Source organism: Papilio polytes, unplaced genomic scaffold (genome assembly GCF_000836215.1).
Source record: "Papilio polytes unplaced genomic scaffold, Ppol_1.0 DF821845.1, whole genome shotgun sequence".
In the NCBI taxonomy this organism is placed as follows: domain Eukaryota; kingdom Metazoa; phylum Arthropoda; class Insecta; order Lepidoptera; family Papilionidae; genus Papilio; species Papilio polytes.
In genome coordinates this window covers 4,302,337-4,322,040 of record NW_013527359.1, presented here as the reverse complement: position 1 = coordinate 4,322,040, position 19,704 = coordinate 4,302,337, and the positions used below count along the sequence as shown (strand labels likewise).

Here is a 19,704-nt window from a genome sequence, read left to right as displayed (position 1 = left end):
GGAGGCAGCCGGTCCGGCGGCGATCGTCGTTGTGCCGTCCATCGTCATCGTTATACTCACGCTGACTTCTCTGGTTCTCGATATAAAGGACAATACGCGACTTTTTATGATATGCTTCAGTCTTTTCGGTCATTTTATGTTTCTGACTGAAATAGGGTACGACATCCCGAAGCACAGCGCTGATACACCAATCATTCTGCTGTTTGTACGGGACTCGATGATCGTGACGCTGGCGGGCTTGGTAGTGACGCTAGTGCTGATGTCCGTGCGTAGGCGCGGCGTGCCCCCGCCGGCTTGGCTCGCTGCCGCAAACCGCCTGGTCACCAGCGGGCCGGGCAAGTATGTCGTATTCACAGAATTCGATCCTTGTGACACAGCCGAGGTTAAAACTCTCTCGGATGAAGGAAATAACTCCAATTTAAACGAAGAAAAATCTCGCACTGCTACTGAATGGATTATGTTCGCGAATCTACTCAACAGCGTTGTCTTCATCGTGGTGTTGATCGTTTACCTCGTATTAATAATTTCGTACATACCTCGTGACGATTGAAATCAACTAATTTATTAAAATACCATACTCATAAAAATATTTGCTTGTAATAAAGTAAAAGTAAAATTTGGGAGAAGGTAACACCTGGGCAAGACAGCTAGATGTAATTATTTTAATGTGCACGACCAAGCGAAAAATAATTTAACATACCTTTTTTTTCTCTTTAAACAACAAATGCATTGAAAAATATTTGTCGGAACCTAACCTTTAGTTTAATCCATTAACTTTCATCAATTTTTGTTATGCTTTATTCACGAATAAATTTGTAACACCATTATAGAGTTCTTTACTTACTTCAGCGTCCCATTCATTCAGTTCCGTATATCTCATGATGTCGTTGATGCGTATCATACGCATGGTGCGCTGGGGGGCGGCGGCGCTGTCGAGGAAGGCGTGGGTGCCATTAAGCACGGTGGGGGCGGAGCGCCAACGCGCGCGCACGTACATCGTCGACAACAGCACCGCGCACATGCCCTCAGACAGTTCCTCCTCTTCGAATGTATCACGCATCGCTCCTTTTGAATCTTTTTCAACCTATTTAATAATACATTCTTAGCCTTTTCAAACAGAAAAAAGTAATAACAGCAGTATTCTGCAGAGTACACGCTAAAGAAACGCAGCTGCATATTATTTTAAGTCTAGTCGTAGTTTATTTTTTTAGTACATCAAGAAAATAAGTAGGTATATAAAATACACATAAATATGTGCACTCTACCATTTTATTAAGCGTATCCGTTAATGCTTGTGCAGTATCTGAGGTGTTGACGCGGTCGATGCGCAGGCGCATGGCGGGAGCGAGGCCGTGTTGGAGTTGCGGTTTTAGCGCCCAGCGGCGACCCACCACCAACCTTGATGATAATCGGAACTTAAGAGCATCACTCGTCTTCGGTAGCGATGATATCATTTCCCTTAGGATGTATATTTTTTCCTGTTAAGTAACACTGACATTTAAAAAAAATTGTTTTATCAGCTTGTATTTAAAGTGTCATGTAAGTCTGTACCCTGTCGGAGAGTTCAAGACCTATGCACTTGTCAATCTCACGTCGCGTTTCGACGTCGACCTCCGAGGAGAGAGCCATTAGTGTCAGTTGTAAAAATATTCCCGTTTGAATAAAACTTATTCCATTTTCCTTCCTTTCAATGGGACTTGAAGATGTTAATTTCTCGAATGTGACCTGCAATTAACAAATACATAACTAAAACAATACGTTGAAACCATGTTTTTCCACTCTTGTGATGAATACTGGATCTTGGTGTTCTGAAATTTTCACTCATATTTGACCATATTATTACGTAATGTTTACGTGTTTGATTATTTCTACATAAATGTTTAATATTACACATGCTTATATTCCGTAGCGAATCGTAAAACAAATTATTCGATAACAATCTTTTAAATTTTTGATATCTACCTACTTATAGCTTCACATTAGTTTATCGCTGTGTTTCTAATTTCTGTAAATTAAACTACAAATCGTAATAATTTTAAAGCGGTTTTATCGATACTGCTTTGTTTATTTTGAAATTCTTATCCACAGATAATATAAGTAGTAATAAGTAATGATAGATCATTGGAAATTTTAATTATCAGTTAGTTTTTAACTTTTTAAAGGACTTCTTTGAATAAAAGTGACTTATGGTCGTAAAAGACGGAAACCTTATAAGAACGAGCAGATCAATATAAATACGTAATTCCTTTAGGTATTTTTGATTGATAGTTCTTATATCTGCAACGACAGTTAAGTTGTCGTTTTAAACCCACGATTTTTCGTAGATGTAATTAGAATATGGTCCATCATAATATTTAATTTGATTACGTAAAACTCAGATTAACTTACCTTATAAAACTTTCTTTCTAGTATATCAAGTGATCGTATAAATTTAGCCATTACTTCAAAATTACTATACATATTAGCATTCCATTGTTCGTAACTGGTGTTAGGTCTAAAGTTTAGTGATTTTCTGGTTGTTTCAATATTACTGTAGGATAATGATTCTGTTGTCAGGGAATTCGTTGTTGGAGACGGTGTACTGGTATTTTTTATTAGTTCTACAGAATGATGAGGTCTGTAAACCGGATTATGAAGTGATTGCAGCAGGTTATTCTGAGCTGATTTTGGAGGTACATTTCCTAGTGCACCAAACACTGGCCGATTGACTACAAATTTCGGTGTGCTATAATCGTTTTGCATATTCGGCTTAGGAATATTTTGATTTAATTTTCCATGTAAATTAAATTGTGTTTGAATCCCAGCTTGAGTCCCGGAAAACGCAGGTGTGACGTAGTTACGTCTCATAAGACCGATCTGTCGTTTATATACATCAAAATGATAAGTACTTGGATATACAGGTGGAAAATAATTAAAAAAACAATTAGGGTCGTAAATATAACAAATTATAGGAGTGGTTGGAACATATGCGATCGGGGATGAATATTTTGGCATCGCGACTGTGAAATTTGCACTCAAACGATGGGATAGAACACTTGAACACAGAAGTAGGAGGAGTAGGAGCGACGTAAAACTGACGAAAGTCATGCCTGATTTGCTAATCAATTTAATATGATTCCATTAGGTTCGGTCACAGATTTTCAGATCGAAGTTGAATTATATATATTTTTAATCACATTTTTAAAGTGAACTTATATAAACTGATCACAGACTACGGCACCAAACTGTTCGCGAGTCGGAGCAGCACTGCATCGCAAGCAGCTGTAGAAAATGCGTTCTGTTCCGCATATTCATAAGAGCGGCTACTTAGAGCTAAATTAATGAGAGCTAATTAATATGCTTCATAATCGCGATAACGACCGTCACTTAAACCAGGCTTATTGGGATTCTGTAAGTGTTTGATTCGATTTGGGTGAGCTATTATGATATAGAATTTAATTTACTTTATAGATTAAAAAATGTTAAAAATCAATCTACATAATAGTGAAGACTAAAAATAACTATCAACTAATCATTACGATATATGATTTTTTACATCGAAACTAATAATACGAAATAGACAAAATTATAACCACTTCATTAAATTGGTACTAATAATACTTACATCTATGTAGTTAAGGAAATTCAATTTAATGTTCATTTCTATCTCCTTTGTATGTACCAGCAATTATTATTATAGCTTTTGACACGATAATTAAAACTATGAATGGGCAATTTGCTAAGAATTCTGTCCCAACAGCTGCACTCGTCCTTAACACGAGGACTCCTGAGGAAATCATGTCTAATTAGTATTACCCAAAGTTACCATATAATTTAATATTAGTTCCAACATTATAAAACAAATAAATAAAATAAAACATTATTGACCAAAAAAAAATTAAAAGAACACAACTTAAAAATCATATTACTGAAAAAAAAATTAAGACAAAAAATTCTTGGCCAAAAGAAGGCTCAGCTGATGCGGCCTCCAGCTTGTCACAGTTTCAGTTACTATGAACTACTTGATTTTAAACGAAAACTTTATTCTAAACTAGCCTTCACCCATAACTTCGTCTGCACTTTTTGTGATATACATAATAACATCCATCCATCCAAAAGTTCGCACTAAACTTAAATAAAACCTTTTAATTAACTGGATTTAAAATAATGCCTTATTTTAAGGAATAGAAAAGTAAACGCATCTTTATAAATTAAATATTTATTGAATAATAAAACACAAATAAATACAATAATCTTACAAATGCAAAAGCTAAGCTCAAATTGTATATAACTTACTACAAGTACACTTTATGGTATTTTAACAGTAAATAAATCTCGCCTTTTAGGTAAATATTGTTAACACAAATACGTTATTTTACGAATTTAACGACCATTTTATAGAATATTTCAATATATTAACATGTGGTTGTAGTATATGTTACTCTTACTTATAATTCTGGAAAGTATCAATATATATAAAAAAATTGCATTGTAAAATTTGTAAACATCGTTTGTACATATAATGTTTTATGGAAAATCGATAAAACTTCACTATTCAAGTTAACATTAATAAAGCTCTAAACAGCACATTTTAATAAAATAAGTATTTTTCAAAAACAGACGTTTTTTTTTAATTTAAAATCACTTTGTGCTTACAAAACTTAGTGAATTACGCAAAGCTGTACATTAATAAAATTTAAATAATTACGTTTGTCATGTCGCATACATTTTGTCATTAATACTTTGGTTAAAAATTTATTATGAAATACTAAATTCTTTGAACAGGTTTTAGAAATCCCCGCGTTGTGTTGCCATAAAGTATGGCGTGTCATCTACAAGTATGACAGTAAGGAAGGGTCTGTCGGCGTCGAAGCGCGGCACGGGGGGCTCCCCGATCACAGCCGAGCAAAGCATGATGCCCATTGCTGTAATACAAGCACTTTGGGTCAGTACATGAAGAGACAAACAAAACGACAAACTAACGAATTTATTACAACTAGCTGTTCCCGTGCGGTTTCATCCGCATACAATTATAAAAACATTATTTCATTGTTTACATTTGTCAAATTCAATAAATGTCAAAATTACCATAATAACTTTGCTTCCTCAATGACCTCTTTCCCACATGAGGGTTTTTTTTTCCAATTTATTTACCTCCTAAGTTTATAAGCGTGAAAATATATAGCCTAAAGCGTGTCGTAAATGAAGGGCTTTTTATTAAAGAAAGTATTATTCAAAAATATGCTGTGATTGCTGACATCCTACGCCACGAAGTAGTGTGTTTCCTTCAATATTGATTTAACCAATACAAGATAGTTTTTACGCTAATTTGAATCATATGATCAAATTCATAAAATTGTGTGTGTGTTATTTAAATTATGAAATGATATAAAGCGCAAGCAAACGTGGAACTTTGATAAAATCGCATGATGAATTAGCACAGACACGACACGACAAACGTAACGAGATAAGTTTATTGCAAGCAGATAACAAACTGTGATTCGGTTGTACAATACATAGGTGAAGGTGTTTAATCATTTCGGGGCGCGGTATGTTCCTACGAAGAGGAGGTGATTCTGCGAGTCGAGCAACGCGTAGAGGAAGGGCCGGTCTGCGCGGAAGCGGGGGGCGGGCGGCCGCGCGCACCGCATCATCACCACCATGCCTGCGCCAGAAAAACCCATGCAAGCAGTAGTACACATTTAAAACCCCTCGACATATAAACAAACAACTAAACCATTTACTATCAAAACTCACAATGGAAAAATACCAGAGATTCAAATATATAGAAGAGGCATAATTGACACTTCACTTGAAACATTTTTCACATAACCATCACTAACGCTATCTATTAGATATCTATTAGATAGCGTTAGTGATGGTTATGTATAGATGCTCCAAACTCCATGTCGATATAATGAAATTTATTAAAATTATTAATGTGTCAATAGGTGTCGATAAATAATATTCAAATGTTTAAATTTTATTTTTTAACATGTTTTATTACATGTCAATGCAAGGACACAAGGTGGCGTACAAACTTAACAACTGCTTTGATTTTCAAAGAATGTACCGGTAAAAAAATAATGTTCACTATGCCTCGTCTATACATAATTTAAATGTCTTTGCAAATTACATAAAATCCATACAAAACATACATAAAAACACTTGTCTCATCCCAATAGCAAAAAACTAAACCGACAGTGTTCTAGGTAACTACTGCTTGCGTTAGTTTTTCTACAATTCGGTACGCAATGCGGGTACGCGCGGTCGGTACGCCGCCACGAAGACGATTCGGTCCGCCGCCAGCACGAGCCAGAGCGCGCGCCGCGTGGCGCGGAACTCGCGCGCAGCCGCCAGCGACCGCTTCTTGCGCACTCTCAGCGCTACGTACACACATATACATCTACCATACATTACCACACACAACACAGCCCCAACACCAAATAAAGCATTTATATCTATACTAACTTTAGCCCGTGACTTCGTCCGCGTGGAATTAAAAAACAAAAGTGAATAGCCTGTGTTCTCCAAGACTATCCTCTACATCTATGCCAAGTTGCGTCGAAAACCGTTCTGCCGCTTAGTCTACAAACTCTAACAAACATCCATCCATCCATCTAATCTTTCGCATTTATAATATTAGTAAGATAAGTAAGATTATTGTAAAGACGAAAGATTTGTATTTTTGTATGTATTTAAATAACTCAAAAATTACTGGACTGATTTCAAATATTCTTTCACCGTTAGGAAGCTACGTTATCGCTGAGTAACATAGGCTATATACAACTCCAAGCTTCCTATTACAGTAAACAAAATTGTATAGTCGAAAGAATTGAAAAGAAAACATGCGTAATAAAATAAATTTTTTAACTTATTTTGATCTACCCACATTCATACAATGAACAAGTAAGCCCATAAATTATAACGATTACAACGTAAACATATTTGCGTTTTGTTAGCAAGGATCATAGACAAACAGAAAGACAAGCACTGTAACATAGTAAAACATATAAATGTTACCTGTAGCAGCGGCCGCCTCAGCGCCCTCCTCGTTAACCTCAATGAAAGCTTTTTGCACTGCTTTCGACACGTATAACTTTTCATCGGTATTCAATACTTTTGTAAGGCCCGAGTTAGTACTGTCAAAGATAGCTTTAATACCGAGCTGTAAAAAAATATTATTTTTGCTTATAAATGCAAGCTATAAAATTCCGATTATTTTATCTTTTTGTCATCGTTTATTAACAAATCTTAAAATTTAATGTTGACATTATCTAAGTTATCTTTAAAATTAATTAATGTAATTCCAAGTAACGATATTTACAGTTATTATGAAAATAAAAAAGTGACATAGTTCTAGTAAGTTTGACATAAAAAATATTTCATAGAAGTATCAATACATGTTAATAATAATAATTTCCATAATCACCAACACAGTGGTGACAAATGACAATATATCTAGAGTGTTGGTTGACTATGAGTAATAATTAGGGTTGCCACCATATCAGGTTTGACCTGAATTCTTAAGTTTATATGCATAGTACCTTGACTACGTGTTTCACATTGTTATCAAGAAAAAAGTGATTGTGGGAAAACAATATACATATACATTTTTTTTTCGCCCACTATGGATCAAGTGTGGAAGACTTTAACCGACCTCCCAAAAAAAAGGTTATAATTCTTTTTGTTGTTTAAGGCAAAAGTTAAGAAGCCAATGATCATCGTTTTCATGTAAATTGACAACCCTAAATGTCATTGTATTATATTGAACGAATGATGTTAACGACTTCTTATCAAGTGGGCGTAACAGGTTTAATATTAAAAAATATCAATTACATTGAAGTTATTAAGTTACACGATTATAAAATAAGTGTAAGGAAATACTAGAAAAATGCTTAAAGACTAAGGCCCTGTCCCATAAAATTGTAAATTGTGTGATAACAATCCAACAAGCAAAATATGTAATGGAAATATGGGACTTTGTTCCCTCATCTGTCTGTGACGTCACTTCTAAACTATCTAAGGGTCTATCAGCCAGTGGCGGGACAGCCCCTTAAATTGTGAATAATCCTTATCACCTATATATTACCTTTGGTAGTAAATCGCAGAGATCGATTTCAGTTTCTATCTTGAACTTGGGTATGGTTACTTGCACCTTAGTGTCGAACATTTTATCAACTTCTCCCATTAGATCGTAGCCGTCAGCCAGTTTCTGTAGAACACCGTCCAGCCCATCGATTTCATTAGGCAGCACAATCAGCATGCTCGCTTTCTCACCCACGTAATGCATTTTCAATAACTAAAATCAAAAAGCCTTTCTATGAGTAATGAAAAATATTTTTTAAGTTTTTTAAGTCGCGTTAATATGTCACATTATATAGAGCGTGCCCACACCTAAAACTAAACTATCGCACAACTATTTAGTCTCGGGTTGGCTCTGTGAGCTGATATGGAGGTGTACACACTACTTTACAGATACAGATACAGATTTTTAGTTGTACAACTAAACAATTGAATTTTCCGCGAAACAATCGACAATCAACACACACACAAAGGCACAACTGCTTTGTGATATTTTAGTCATAGGTGTGCCGCACGCTCTAAGAATGCAATATTTGATTTCACGCAAAAACTGTATTGACCAAAGAATACGTAATTTTGAAAATTTAAAAATGTTTTCGTTTGTTATAACAAGCCCCTCTGAATTATCGGTTGGCGGTTAGTCATTTCATAAAGTTCCACTAATTGTCACGTAGTTGATATTATCATTGGAATATACATAGAGGTAAAAACATATTCTACAATTTGTGGTAAATAATAAAGGTGTATAGACATTTTAGTATATGGCCATTAAATAAACTTGTAGGCATTATGACTAACTATTCAAAACACAGTTACAGAGATTTTTTTTATAACATAAAGTGGCAAACGAGGAAGCGGCCACCTGAATCCGCCAAAATGACGAAGCGACCGCTGCCCATAGACATCGGCAATTGCAGATGCGTTGCCTACCCTTATACGACGGAGGAGTATACGCACTTAAAGTGGATATTTCTCCTTCCTATGCATCTCCTCCATCGTCAAATCTACTTCCCCTTCCCATCCTCTTTTTATAAAAAAAGGGTAGTAAAGAGAAAGGTACTTAAATTAGGCCTCCGACACCACACTCATCAGACGAAACACGGCATTGGTTCCATTACACGCCTGTCGTCTGTGTGGTCGTGGGCGTGCCGGCCCATTCGTGCCAAGATGTTAAAGCGGGCACTACCATTGTTAAAAGAGATAATAATTACGTGCAAGTCGATGAGTATTTTTGTAATTATTTACCCAGCGATAAGCTAAACTAGATAAAAAGACTTGTAACTTTACTTACGATACATAATTACCAAGGAAAAACCTGACTTAATAAAAACATTTTAAAAATGACTCGCTACATTTTAAAGACGTTCGTAAGTAAACATAGTGCAAATCTGCACTATGTATAAATCAGAAACCAAAAAATATTATTTATGTAGACGTTAAATACGCAATATTTAGAGTTGACAAAAATCGATCCCCTTACAATTAACAAATCTTAGCGAGGTCAGTCTTACTAAATTACAATGGAACTATAAAAATAATCGTCCTATCTTTAACTACATTAGCTATTATAAACAATTAATTATAACTCATTGTATGGTGCCTAATAATGGCAATGGCTAGTTTTTAACAAAGGTATCTATATCCCGATACTTAGGGCCTGTCGCACCAAATTGTAAATTGTCTGACACAATCCAACGTAAAACATGTGATCGAAATATCGGATTTAGTTCCCTTTATCTGACGTCATTTTTAAGCTATCTGAGTGTCTATCAGCCGCTGGTGGGACAGGCCCTTAGAGTCCATAAAGGAATCTCTTAAATATAGTTAGTTAGAGATTTCATCTTTTAAACTCTAACTGGAGTTTCCAATTCAAATTAAAATCGTATTATGCCAGCTAAATATAAATCCATACATTTATTTTCTCAACACAACACTGCCATAGATAAATTGATTCAAGGTCGTCTGAACCAAATATTTAAATCGAGACTCGCGCACCCACATGCACTCATCTTTGTTTATTATTCTGCGAATACCAAGATATTTTCGTTTCAATAACAATTGCTGTATTGATTTCGTTACAAAATATGTTTTAAGGAAAATTCTACAATAAAATGTTAATTTTAAAGAAATATGTTTTTAATACCTGTGCTCCTAATTCTTGGCTCTCTCCATATGAGAAGTTATCTTCCAAGTACATCATTGGTACCATCACAGTTTTCTCCGTGTCCACATTGAATGGTTGATCCAATGTATTAGCGGGGTCAAATTGTTTCTTCCATGTACCCTGAAATTAAATATCCAATAAGTTCATTCACATATACATGTGGCAGAAATGCCAATGTTAAGATGGATGTGTGGGGTAATACGAATGGCTAAGAAAGTAAATGAGTATATTAGAGGAAGTTTCATAACAGCCCCAGTGGTTGAGAAGGTGAGGAGTAAAGGTTAGCATTGGCATGTTATGCGGAGGAGTGAATTGCATGTTACAAGAAGAAAGTCAGTTATGAGTGTGGAGGCACACCGGTAGAGGTAGACCTAGAAAGAGATGGATGGAATGCGTTCAAGGTGAGGTGATCAAGAAGGGAGTGATGACCGAGATGACGTATGATAGAGTTATGTGGAGGATAAAAACCTGTTGCGCCGACCCTACGGGAGTAAGATAAGGAGGAAAATAAAGAAGTTCATTCACATATCATCATTGAGAACTACTATTATTCATTGAAAAAGACATTTGTTGGCAGTGATTTATTAAATTTAATAAATATAGCTTATGTTACTCAGATAGCATAGAATTTGAATTGTGAAAGATATTTGAAATCGGCCTAGTAGTTTTTGAGTTATTCCAAAACATGTAAAAACACAGATCTTTTATCTATAATATAAGTATAGATTAGTTTTTGCCCACAACTTCATGTCAGCAAAATTAAGAAAAAGGTGTAAAACATCTATGTGGAAACTATGTCCTGACAATGCCAATTTGATATGATGTGTTGAACCATTACAACTCTGTAGTTACTAAGTAATCATTAGTTTACTAAGTAACTCTACTTAGTAAACTAAGCATAGATTAGCTAATCCATGAGCTATGTGTTCTCCCAGAATGTGTCCTACATCTATACCAAATTTCAATAAAATCTGTTTAGTCATTCTGGAGACACATAGTAACAAACATCCTAGATGGATGCAACTTTCGCACTTATAACATGAATAAGTATAGTAGAGGCAGTATAGAAGTAGTAAGTATTTTACTCGCCTAAATTACTAAAGAAACAATATAAAAAAAGTATCACCTTAAAATACAGGGCATTAACAAGCACAAGCCGACTGTCGCTGTTCAAACTGTCACTTGAAAGGAGATTTTTAATTTTCTCATTTGTTTTACTCTCAACCTGAAAAAAAAAACCTTTATAATTTCTTATAAACAAACTCATCTAGCTTTTAGAGCGGGACTGAACATACTATGATGAGATAGCTACAGTACAAGAAGGATCATGTAATATTATGTATTTACTCTGTATATTATGCATGTAATTAATAAAATAACAGTAATTTCATCATGATTTGCAACTATTAAGGCTACAAACTCTAACAAACTAAATCTAAACTTTTACATTTACAATATTAGTAAGAAGTAAGGCAATTTAAGTTCCCAGAAACTAATGGACAAGTAATGCATGTGACTGTAAACTATAAGGAAATATTCACAAAAGTCACTATAACGTAAGTTAATTTTCTTTAAATAATGATTCAATATCAGAATACATAGAAAATGTACATTAATTTTAATTTATAAGTAAGGATTATGTCATTTAGAGATAATACAGTAGACATATTTAAATATTTAGTAATATATTTATCTAAAGATATTTTTAAACAGATAAAATATGATATGAATTGGATGTTGATGGTTTATTACTATCATATGAATATCACAATTCCCAACTGTTTCATTTAAATTGCTTTAAAAACCAAAATCTGTATTAAATAATGATTATTGAGTAAAAAATTTTAAACCAAAAAAAGAGATGGTGGTATTTCTGCCACGATCAGAAAGAAATTTGTAAAAATGACTTATTTTAAAACTATGAAAACTAAAACTTAATGTGTCTGGAGCCAGCACCTTGATACATTAAAATGTTTATTTTTAAAATATACATATATGAAAATATTCATCATATTGTTTCTATGCTGTTACATACAAGATAGCATATTTTTTATTTACCCATTTATTGATGAGTTCAGCCGCAGCTGCCCCATTACTGAAGTCAACCTTTTCAAAGGCAGCATCAAACACTTTAACCGCATCTTGTTTCAGTTGTTCATTCAGATCATAATCTCCATCCATTAAGTACACTTTGTTAGCTACATTTAGTGTCACACCTTTCACTGATCTCAAATTCGATGAAACAGCCGCAAAAGAAGAACGAACCTACAACAAAAATGAAATTTAGTTTTACATTATTTAACTAGTCATATTTGGATATTAAGATGTAATGTGTAAATGAAATTCTCACAGTAAAGAATTAAAATAATCTTCGTTTTCTTGTTCATCAATATATATTTACAGAGATATATATCCATTATTTCTCTGCATAACAATAAAACTAACTAAACCAGTGTTATGAAATATATTATATTTTCCAAGTAAATATGTAATACTCACAGCATCATCATTGGCAATCCCCAGGGAGGTTAACAATTCTTCATGAGCATTATCTGTTGTGCCCAAAGTGAGAAGAGCTAACACATATTCTGCTGACAATGGAGAGGAAACAACACTTGAACTCTTATCCAGTTCCTATAAGAAAATGTTGATTTATATTGTACTTATCTTTGGTAAACAAATAATATGTAAAAAACATTAAAAAAACTTACATTGCAAAACCTCGCCGAGAATTTTGCGATAGCGGAAGTCACAGCCTTGTCACTCATATTGTCAGATGAAGAAAACACAATTAAGTCTGTTAAAATTAGTAGAACTGAAAAATAAAAGAACATTTAACAGACGTCTGGTCTTCAGTAAACACTCGCCGATAATGCAAATAATGTACGCTGCCCGCACTTTTTTATCTTTAGGAATGATATCATCGCAACTTCGAAACATTTTACACTGAATTAGTCACCACAGCTTACCTATGCTTAGAATAATAAATATTATGCGATACAAAACACTCTGCCTGGCTTTCCTTCGTATTTGTTACATTAAATCCTTCGCATTAGCAGAACATAAACTTACCTATGTTAATAAACGTCCGCATCGACAATAATAAAATGTTACGTGTGTGCTATAGTGAACAACTAATGATTAATTTTCCGAATTCCATTTATAGATAAGAAAAGACGGTCAAAGCTTGGTATTTCGAAATGTAAATCGCTGTACTTATCGGCCTTATCAAAATCAATGAAATTTCGTCAATAAATCAAGTGTAGTGATTCACTTGAATAAAACATGTTATTGTTTCGTGTGGGTTTCTATTGCCGGAATACAAGAACACGATCGTATTGTTGTCTCTTTTCTTTTTTTTAAGACAACGAGAGCTATGACAATATTGTTTTAGTACTTGTAGGTAATTTGTTTCTCTATGTAGTGTAAACCGTGAAATGAATGCACTTGGTCTTGCTTATAATCTAACTTCTGTTTTTCGTTATTTTGTTATTATAATTGTTGTAAAGAGATGTATGACAATTGTCAAAACAGTTTATGGTCTATGGTGTTTGACTATGATTTTGACAGTGACAGGTTGTTGAAAGATTTCATTGCTGCCAGGTAGATTGTCTCAGTTTACCATAAAATATTTTTTCGCTAAAAAATGTTATATTGTACCACAAGGATATTGTGACTTTTGACTGTGCACTTTTTGACATTGACAGGATGGCGCCTCTTAGCGTTTAGGGTTACCAGTAACATCTATAAAGGTCAACGTTTCTATAGCTATTTTTAAATTTTTTGTATTCGAATAGAATTCACATACTCCCAGTATGTGAGTAAAAAATCTTCGAATACCTCCGAATCTATCGTCAAAACCCGTAAAATTAATGTTTTAATTATCAAAAGTAAAGTGACATATTATACTGACGATACCCAATTAAACCGCTTATCTCCTCCAGAATCATCCTTTTTATAATTAAGAGAGCGCGAAGTATATTTAGTATTTACCATCCAAATAAGGACAAAATACCTGCCAGATAGGGGGAGTGCTCAAATTCGATGTCTGGGATATATTTGTTTATCGACAAACGTGTTAACGAAAATCGAATTAAACTGATCCTTATGTTGATTGATTTTTCTGTAATGCTGGCCACTGTAGTCATTAAAACGATTATAGTTCAACATAAAGAAAATTATTCTGTATAAAAATCTGTCATTTTCTCGGACCAACAGTTTCTAAAAAACTTGCAAAAATTCCGATTGATAGAAATGTAACATAGGTAATTGCATTTTTTAATAAAAATAAAATAAAACAAAAAAAGACAAAATGAATATTCGTGCATTAAAAATGAAAAACATTGTTGGAATAAGAAATTACAGGCTATGTAGCCCGCCGAGACCGCCAGGTGAGTGCGGCTGTAACCCGCAAGTGCCAAGCTACCAAACCATTATGCCACCGCCGTCCACATGTCGGGTGACGGATATACCTCCTAATCCCTGCGCGCCTCGGTACCACTACGGCAAAGGAACGTGGCGGAGATATAAATACATGGTATTTTTCATTGGATTTCCTCTCATATTAATTCAAACTTTACATGCTTTCGGCCATAAATCCCCTATGAAGGAAAGCTGTCGAGATTACGACTTCATGCGCAAACGCATTAGAAGATATCCGTGGGGAGACGGACGTGCCACTTTGTTCCACAACGACCGCGTAAACCATCTACCTGGAGAATGCGAACCGCCCCCGCTGGACTGCGACTGATATAACTTTGTCTTTGCAAATTCGGTAATCCGCCACGTGTATATGAAGACAGTTGAATTTTACGATACAAAATTCGACAAAGGAACATTTATTTTTTGTTTACGCCTACGTCAGGTGTCAGAATGAAAGATATATAAATAGCGATTGTCCCCACATTCATGCGCAGTGATTAAAGTTGGGAAAGGGCATGCGGCTATGGACCGCCAGGGCGGGCGGCGAAGACGGCGACGGAGGCGGGGGTGGATCGATAGGGAAGCTGACGTCAGTGAGGGCCCGCGCGCCATTGGCCCCGCCGGCACTACCGAGCGAGCGTCCGTGCGGAGTGGCGCCGCGGGCACAGCACCGCAGCACGCGGCGGCCGCGCACCGCCGCGACCCTCCGGCCCCGCGGCCCGCGCCATGGCCGACATGCCGGACCTCTCGCACCTCACGCCCGAGGAGCGCGCCATCATCGAGGGCGTCATGATGCGCCAGAGGCAGGAGGAGCAGCGCGAACACGAGATTATGAGGTGCGCCCCACGACCCACGCCCGCTAGCCCACCCCGCCCGATCCCACCCTTTCGTGTCTTGTCCGCTGCCTCATCTACCACATGTGAGTGCCGTGACCCCATTTTGTTAATATAAAATGGTTACCTTGAATAGTAGAACTAGAATTAAATGTACAAAGCTAAATTTTCAACAGAGCGTTTTATCTTCTGCAGTTATATCATGATTATATATCTAGCGTAGAATCGTGTATATTTAGAAAATACACTGTAACAAAGGAAATAAAATGCGAGATGCATTTTTCGTTGTACATTTTAGGCGTAAAGTACTGAAACCCCGACCCCGTAAAAACATTCTTCGTTCGATCACGGAATAGATAGAGAGCGGCGCATCGATATCAAATAGAGTGCAATAATTTAATTAATTAGACAAAGTTTGATTGTTATTACATACTCCTACTTCTGTTAGGTAATATGAAATTACCAATATTATTATAAAAATTGGTAATGGTTTTATTTACTAAAAGCTGATTTTTTTTAAATAACTTTTTGCTAAATGTAGGTACACAAAATTTGCTTACTGACATTTCTTCTATTATTCTGTATTTTATCGTAAATGTTTTATTAATATGTTTGACAATTCTATTCTATTAAAGTGAGCTATTTTTCATGGTACAGTAAGTGATAAGGTATGGCTTATGTCCACGATTTGTTTTTTGTGATAGAAAACGCTGAGTGTACTTGGTTGATTTGATGTAATTTTTACAGACAAAATTTTAGACAAAAAGAAATAACATATTCGCATACAGTAAAATAATGTAGAGATCTAAAATTTTTAATGTATCCTTGCATTTGCGTTGATCGTTTTTTTACATTTAGATATGGTATGTACAGTCACTTTCTAGGAGGTATACTTTTCCCAAAGGTAAATAGTCTATAAAGACTATTTTATCAAAAAATAATTTCGAAAACCTAACTTTCCTAATGTCACCGAAGAATGGAACGAAACTCTGTTATTATTTCTTATCGATATGAGTTTCTCATTATCTGTTTTTATCGTAAATGCTTTTTCGTGTTCCCCAACTAACCTGCAAGCGCTTTATCAAAACTTAAATCAACGAAACAAAATATTAACTGTTTGGAGTTATTTTATTTGTAGTTTTTGGTAGAATTTGAGCGAAGCTTGCCAGTCAATGATTGTAAATTAATGTAATTTAATTAACGGACATAATTAAGACTGTAAATAGATGCTCATCTTCATAACCGAAACTATAATAAAAAAAACCTTTACGTTCAAATTAAGAATGTACCGAACTGTAGAATAGATAAAATCAATGCTTTTATTTTTCACTTTGTATTTACGGTCCTTCTCTCGTACGATCAGAAGTTAAAGAATAAAATCCTATTGAATACATTATGTAACTGTCTTTTTTATATATTTTATATATTAAAATACTTTTCAAAATGTTAAATCTTAAGTATTTGTTATTTCTGATTTTTATTCCTATAAGACTGTTTTATGATTTTTATGTATTAATGGAAAATAAAAATGCATGTTTTGCATTTTAAAAATCTGTTTTCTTTTTCATTAACAAACTTTATATTTCAATGATATCTTGGCGATATTAGGTAACATGTATAGATAAGGTCCTTCGGGTGAAACCTAAGTCTTTGAAATGTCTTTTTTTGTGTAGCGCTCGTTCCGAACACAAAATTGCATTGTCAACGTGAGTTATCTATTTGGTCATTACAGGAATAACGACTACAAATCGCCTTAGGCCAACTTTTTACGATTTAATTTCTTATTTTAAAGTGCTTCTCGTACTAGCGGAAGTTGTCGGTAACTTTGTCAAACACGTTCACCTGTTCGCACAATTTCCTTAAAAAGCCGTACAAAGTTTACTTTACGAATTTATACATATGATGTATTTTTTAAAGATGCAAAATCTGTTAAAAAAAATCAGATACCTACAAAAAGAGACACGAGTCAGCGATAAATTTGAAGATTGATACGATAGCATCGATAATTGGGAGTTCGTGCTCAATGGGAATAGAAGAGATTGCTTCCACAGATAACAGCATTGTAAGTGGGCGAGACATGGCGTCATTATCTAGTACATTCGTATAATTATGAAAACAACAGAAAAAAACCTAATAAATCTAATGATTTAACATTAAACGTTAATTATTTTTACTCCAGCGTTTAGCTTAATCTTACCTATATTATTATAAGTATAATAAAGCGTACACACACACTTTGTTGCCTAAGATGTCAGCAATTACGGCATATTTTTTAATAATTCTTTTTTTTAATAAAGAGCCCTACACTTACGTTTAGGCTATATGTTTTCACGCCATTAAACTTAGGGGGTAGGTAAATATTTTGGATAAAAACCCTAATGTGGAAAAGAGACCATAAGTTGCTGCCAACATCAAGAAAGCGAGGTTGTCAGCGTCATGTCATTTTGACATTTGCAATTGATAATTTGACACATGTAAACAATAAAATAAAATAAAATTTTAAGTCGCAGGGGAACAGCTAGTAAATGTTATAAATGCGAAAGTTTGCATGTTTATATAGTTATCTCAAAGAGACAGATGCAGTCTTATCCTTATTGACTTACAGTGTACAATTAAACCCGCTTGGGTACAGTCTGTTGTTTCTTCGAAACCATTTTTTATTCTTTGCATTAACAAAATTCAGTCAGAAATACATTAAAAATTATTTCAGTTTAAGTAAATGAAATTGCTGCAGCAATTATAGAGGCGGGAAATTTTTACATTGTTCCACTTTCTTGTTATTCAAGTTAAAATCTTTTGTCTGGATCATGTTTACTGTAAACCTAGAAAACATAGCTAAAACATGACATTTTACATCTGATGTAATATAAAAATAGCGTGTCCGCATTATATAAATGCTATAAACACATTAGTTAAAAACTGCATTGTACAAATGCACAATACGACTTACGATTTATTCAGGTAGAGAATTCCTGCAAAGAATATGATGAAAACTAACAGTTTTTGAGTTACCTACAATGGTCTTAGATTTTGTGGAAATCTTAGTATTTTGAATTCATTGTATATTTATTTTTCTATTTCTGACTCTTTAGGAGGCGGAAGAGGCAACTGCTCTTCTGAAGCCGATATCACCAGTTACATATATTTTTTTAAAATGAAAGACTTACAAATTAATGTATGTCATTCCAGCCACGTATTCTCCGAGATAGTAGAGAATCTATAGGGACTTACGATCGATTTAGAAAGCCGCCTGCCATTTCTGAAAACGCGCCTTAATATTTAAAGATTTCTATGATGTATTTGCGTTTATAACGTGAAACCAATTTTTGAAGGGACTTTTGAGGATAGCTTTTGTGTTTATGTAGGAATGTTATACGCTGCTTTTTTAATTCCACGTCGATGAAGTCGGGAGCAACATCCAGTGCTATCTAACTAATATTATAAATGCGAAAGTTTAGATGGATGGATGGATGGATGGATGTTTTTTAGAGTTTGTAGCCTTAATGTCCGAACGGATCTGGATGAGATTTGGCAAAGATGTAGAGCAGAGTATGGAAAAACACACAGGCTACTTACTTTTTTTTTAATACCACGCGGACGGAGTCGCAGGCCAAAGCTAGTACTGTATAAATTTGTCACATAAGTTATATTTCTGTGGAGAAAAATAGGTCAATATTAATTTAACTTTAATGAAATTGCAGAAGATTGAATGAAAATCTTGACCTATTAAAACTATAAAAAGATATGCCTACATTTTGTACTCAAATCTACTTTAATAAAATCTACATTTCCTTAATTATCTTGACATTATTTTTGACTATACACAGTCTATAATTAACATAGAATTGTGATACGCGCACAATAGGAACAAAAGGGTTATTCTCTGAAGTACATGGTTAAACGAGAAGCGTCTGAATTATACAAAAGAAATCTCAAGCCGTTTAATTAAGCCTACTGTTAATCAGACGGGTTTCACGGGAGATAGAATTGTAGTATACTTGCTGCTCGAGGTGGGTAGTCATTGCCGTTTGCCGTCGTTACGTTCGGAAAACTGATAACAGTCAATTCGATTAAGTTATATTATCTCATTTATTTCTACCACTAATTTATAATTCGCGACTATCTTGATTATTGTAATATTGGCAACAAACGATGGATCTGCACTTAGCTAACCGTCGAGTTTCAATGGCTTAAAACATTTTAAAAAACATATTGTAGTCT

At 34.6% G+C, this 19,704-nt stretch overlaps 3 protein-coding genes across 7 annotated transcripts in view; 1 reads left to right on the top strand and 2 right to left on the bottom strand.

Annotated features, from left to right (window-relative positions):
* Nucleotides 1–3,733, bottom strand: part of LOC106107980 (serpin B10-like) — a 6,203-nt gene extending 2,470 nt beyond the window's left edge. The window contains exons 1-4 of one of the 3 annotated variants that reach the window (XM_013289023.1): nucleotides 3,605–3,733; nucleotides 1,552–1,725; nucleotides 1,266–1,478; nucleotides 845–1,084 (exon numbers count right to left, since the gene is read on the bottom strand). In XM_013289023.1, coding sequence (XP_013144477.1) covers nucleotides 845–1,084; nucleotides 1,266–1,478; nucleotides 1,552–1,725; nucleotides 3,605–3,640 — 663 coding nt within the window. In that variant the 5' untranslated portion in view covers nucleotides 3,641–3,733. Of the gene's footprint in view, nucleotides 1–844; nucleotides 1,085–1,265; nucleotides 1,479–1,551; nucleotides 1,726–2,388; nucleotides 3,431–3,604 lie in introns of those variants that run through there. The other 2 variants (XM_013289022.1, XM_013289021.1) reach the window with 2 other exon arrangements.
* Nucleotides 3,734–4,602: 869 nt separating this feature from the next.
* LOC106107981 (antichymotrypsin-2-like) lies at nucleotides 4,603–13,761 on the bottom strand. 3 transcript variants are annotated; one of them, XM_013289025.1, is made up of 9 exons: nucleotides 13,301–13,758; nucleotides 12,940–13,043; nucleotides 12,728–12,862; nucleotides 12,287–12,493; nucleotides 11,355–11,453; nucleotides 10,208–10,348; nucleotides 8,072–8,281; nucleotides 7,003–7,147; nucleotides 4,603–4,904 (listed from the first exon to the last, which is right to left on the bottom strand). In XM_013289025.1, the coding sequence occupies exons 1-9, from the start codon at nucleotides 13,320–13,322 to the stop codon at nucleotides 4,768–4,770; spliced, it is 1,200 nt and encodes a 399-aa protein (XP_013144479.1). In that variant the 5' UTR covers nucleotides 13,323–13,758; the 3' UTR covers nucleotides 4,603–4,767. The 3 variants fall into 3 exon arrangements, with proteins under 3 accessions (XP_013144479.1, XP_013144480.1, XP_013144478.1); XM_013289026.1 differs by lacking the exon at nucleotides 4,603–4,904 and adding an exon at nucleotides 5,186–5,644 and having other exon boundaries at nucleotides 13,301–13,760; XM_013289024.1 differs by lacking the exon at nucleotides 4,603–4,904 and adding an exon at nucleotides 5,942–6,365 and having other exon boundaries at nucleotides 13,301–13,761.
* Nucleotides 13,762–15,385: 1,624 nt separating this feature from the next.
* The window catches only part of LOC106107827 (regulating synaptic membrane exocytosis protein 2), a 17,493-nt gene continuing 13,174 nt past the window's right edge, over nucleotides 15,386–19,704 (top strand). Inside the window, exon 1 of the mRNA XM_013288832.1 lies at nucleotides 15,386–15,508. Coding sequence (XP_013144286.1) covers nucleotides 15,386–15,508 — 123 coding nt within the window. The remainder of the gene's footprint in view (nucleotides 15,509–19,704) is intronic.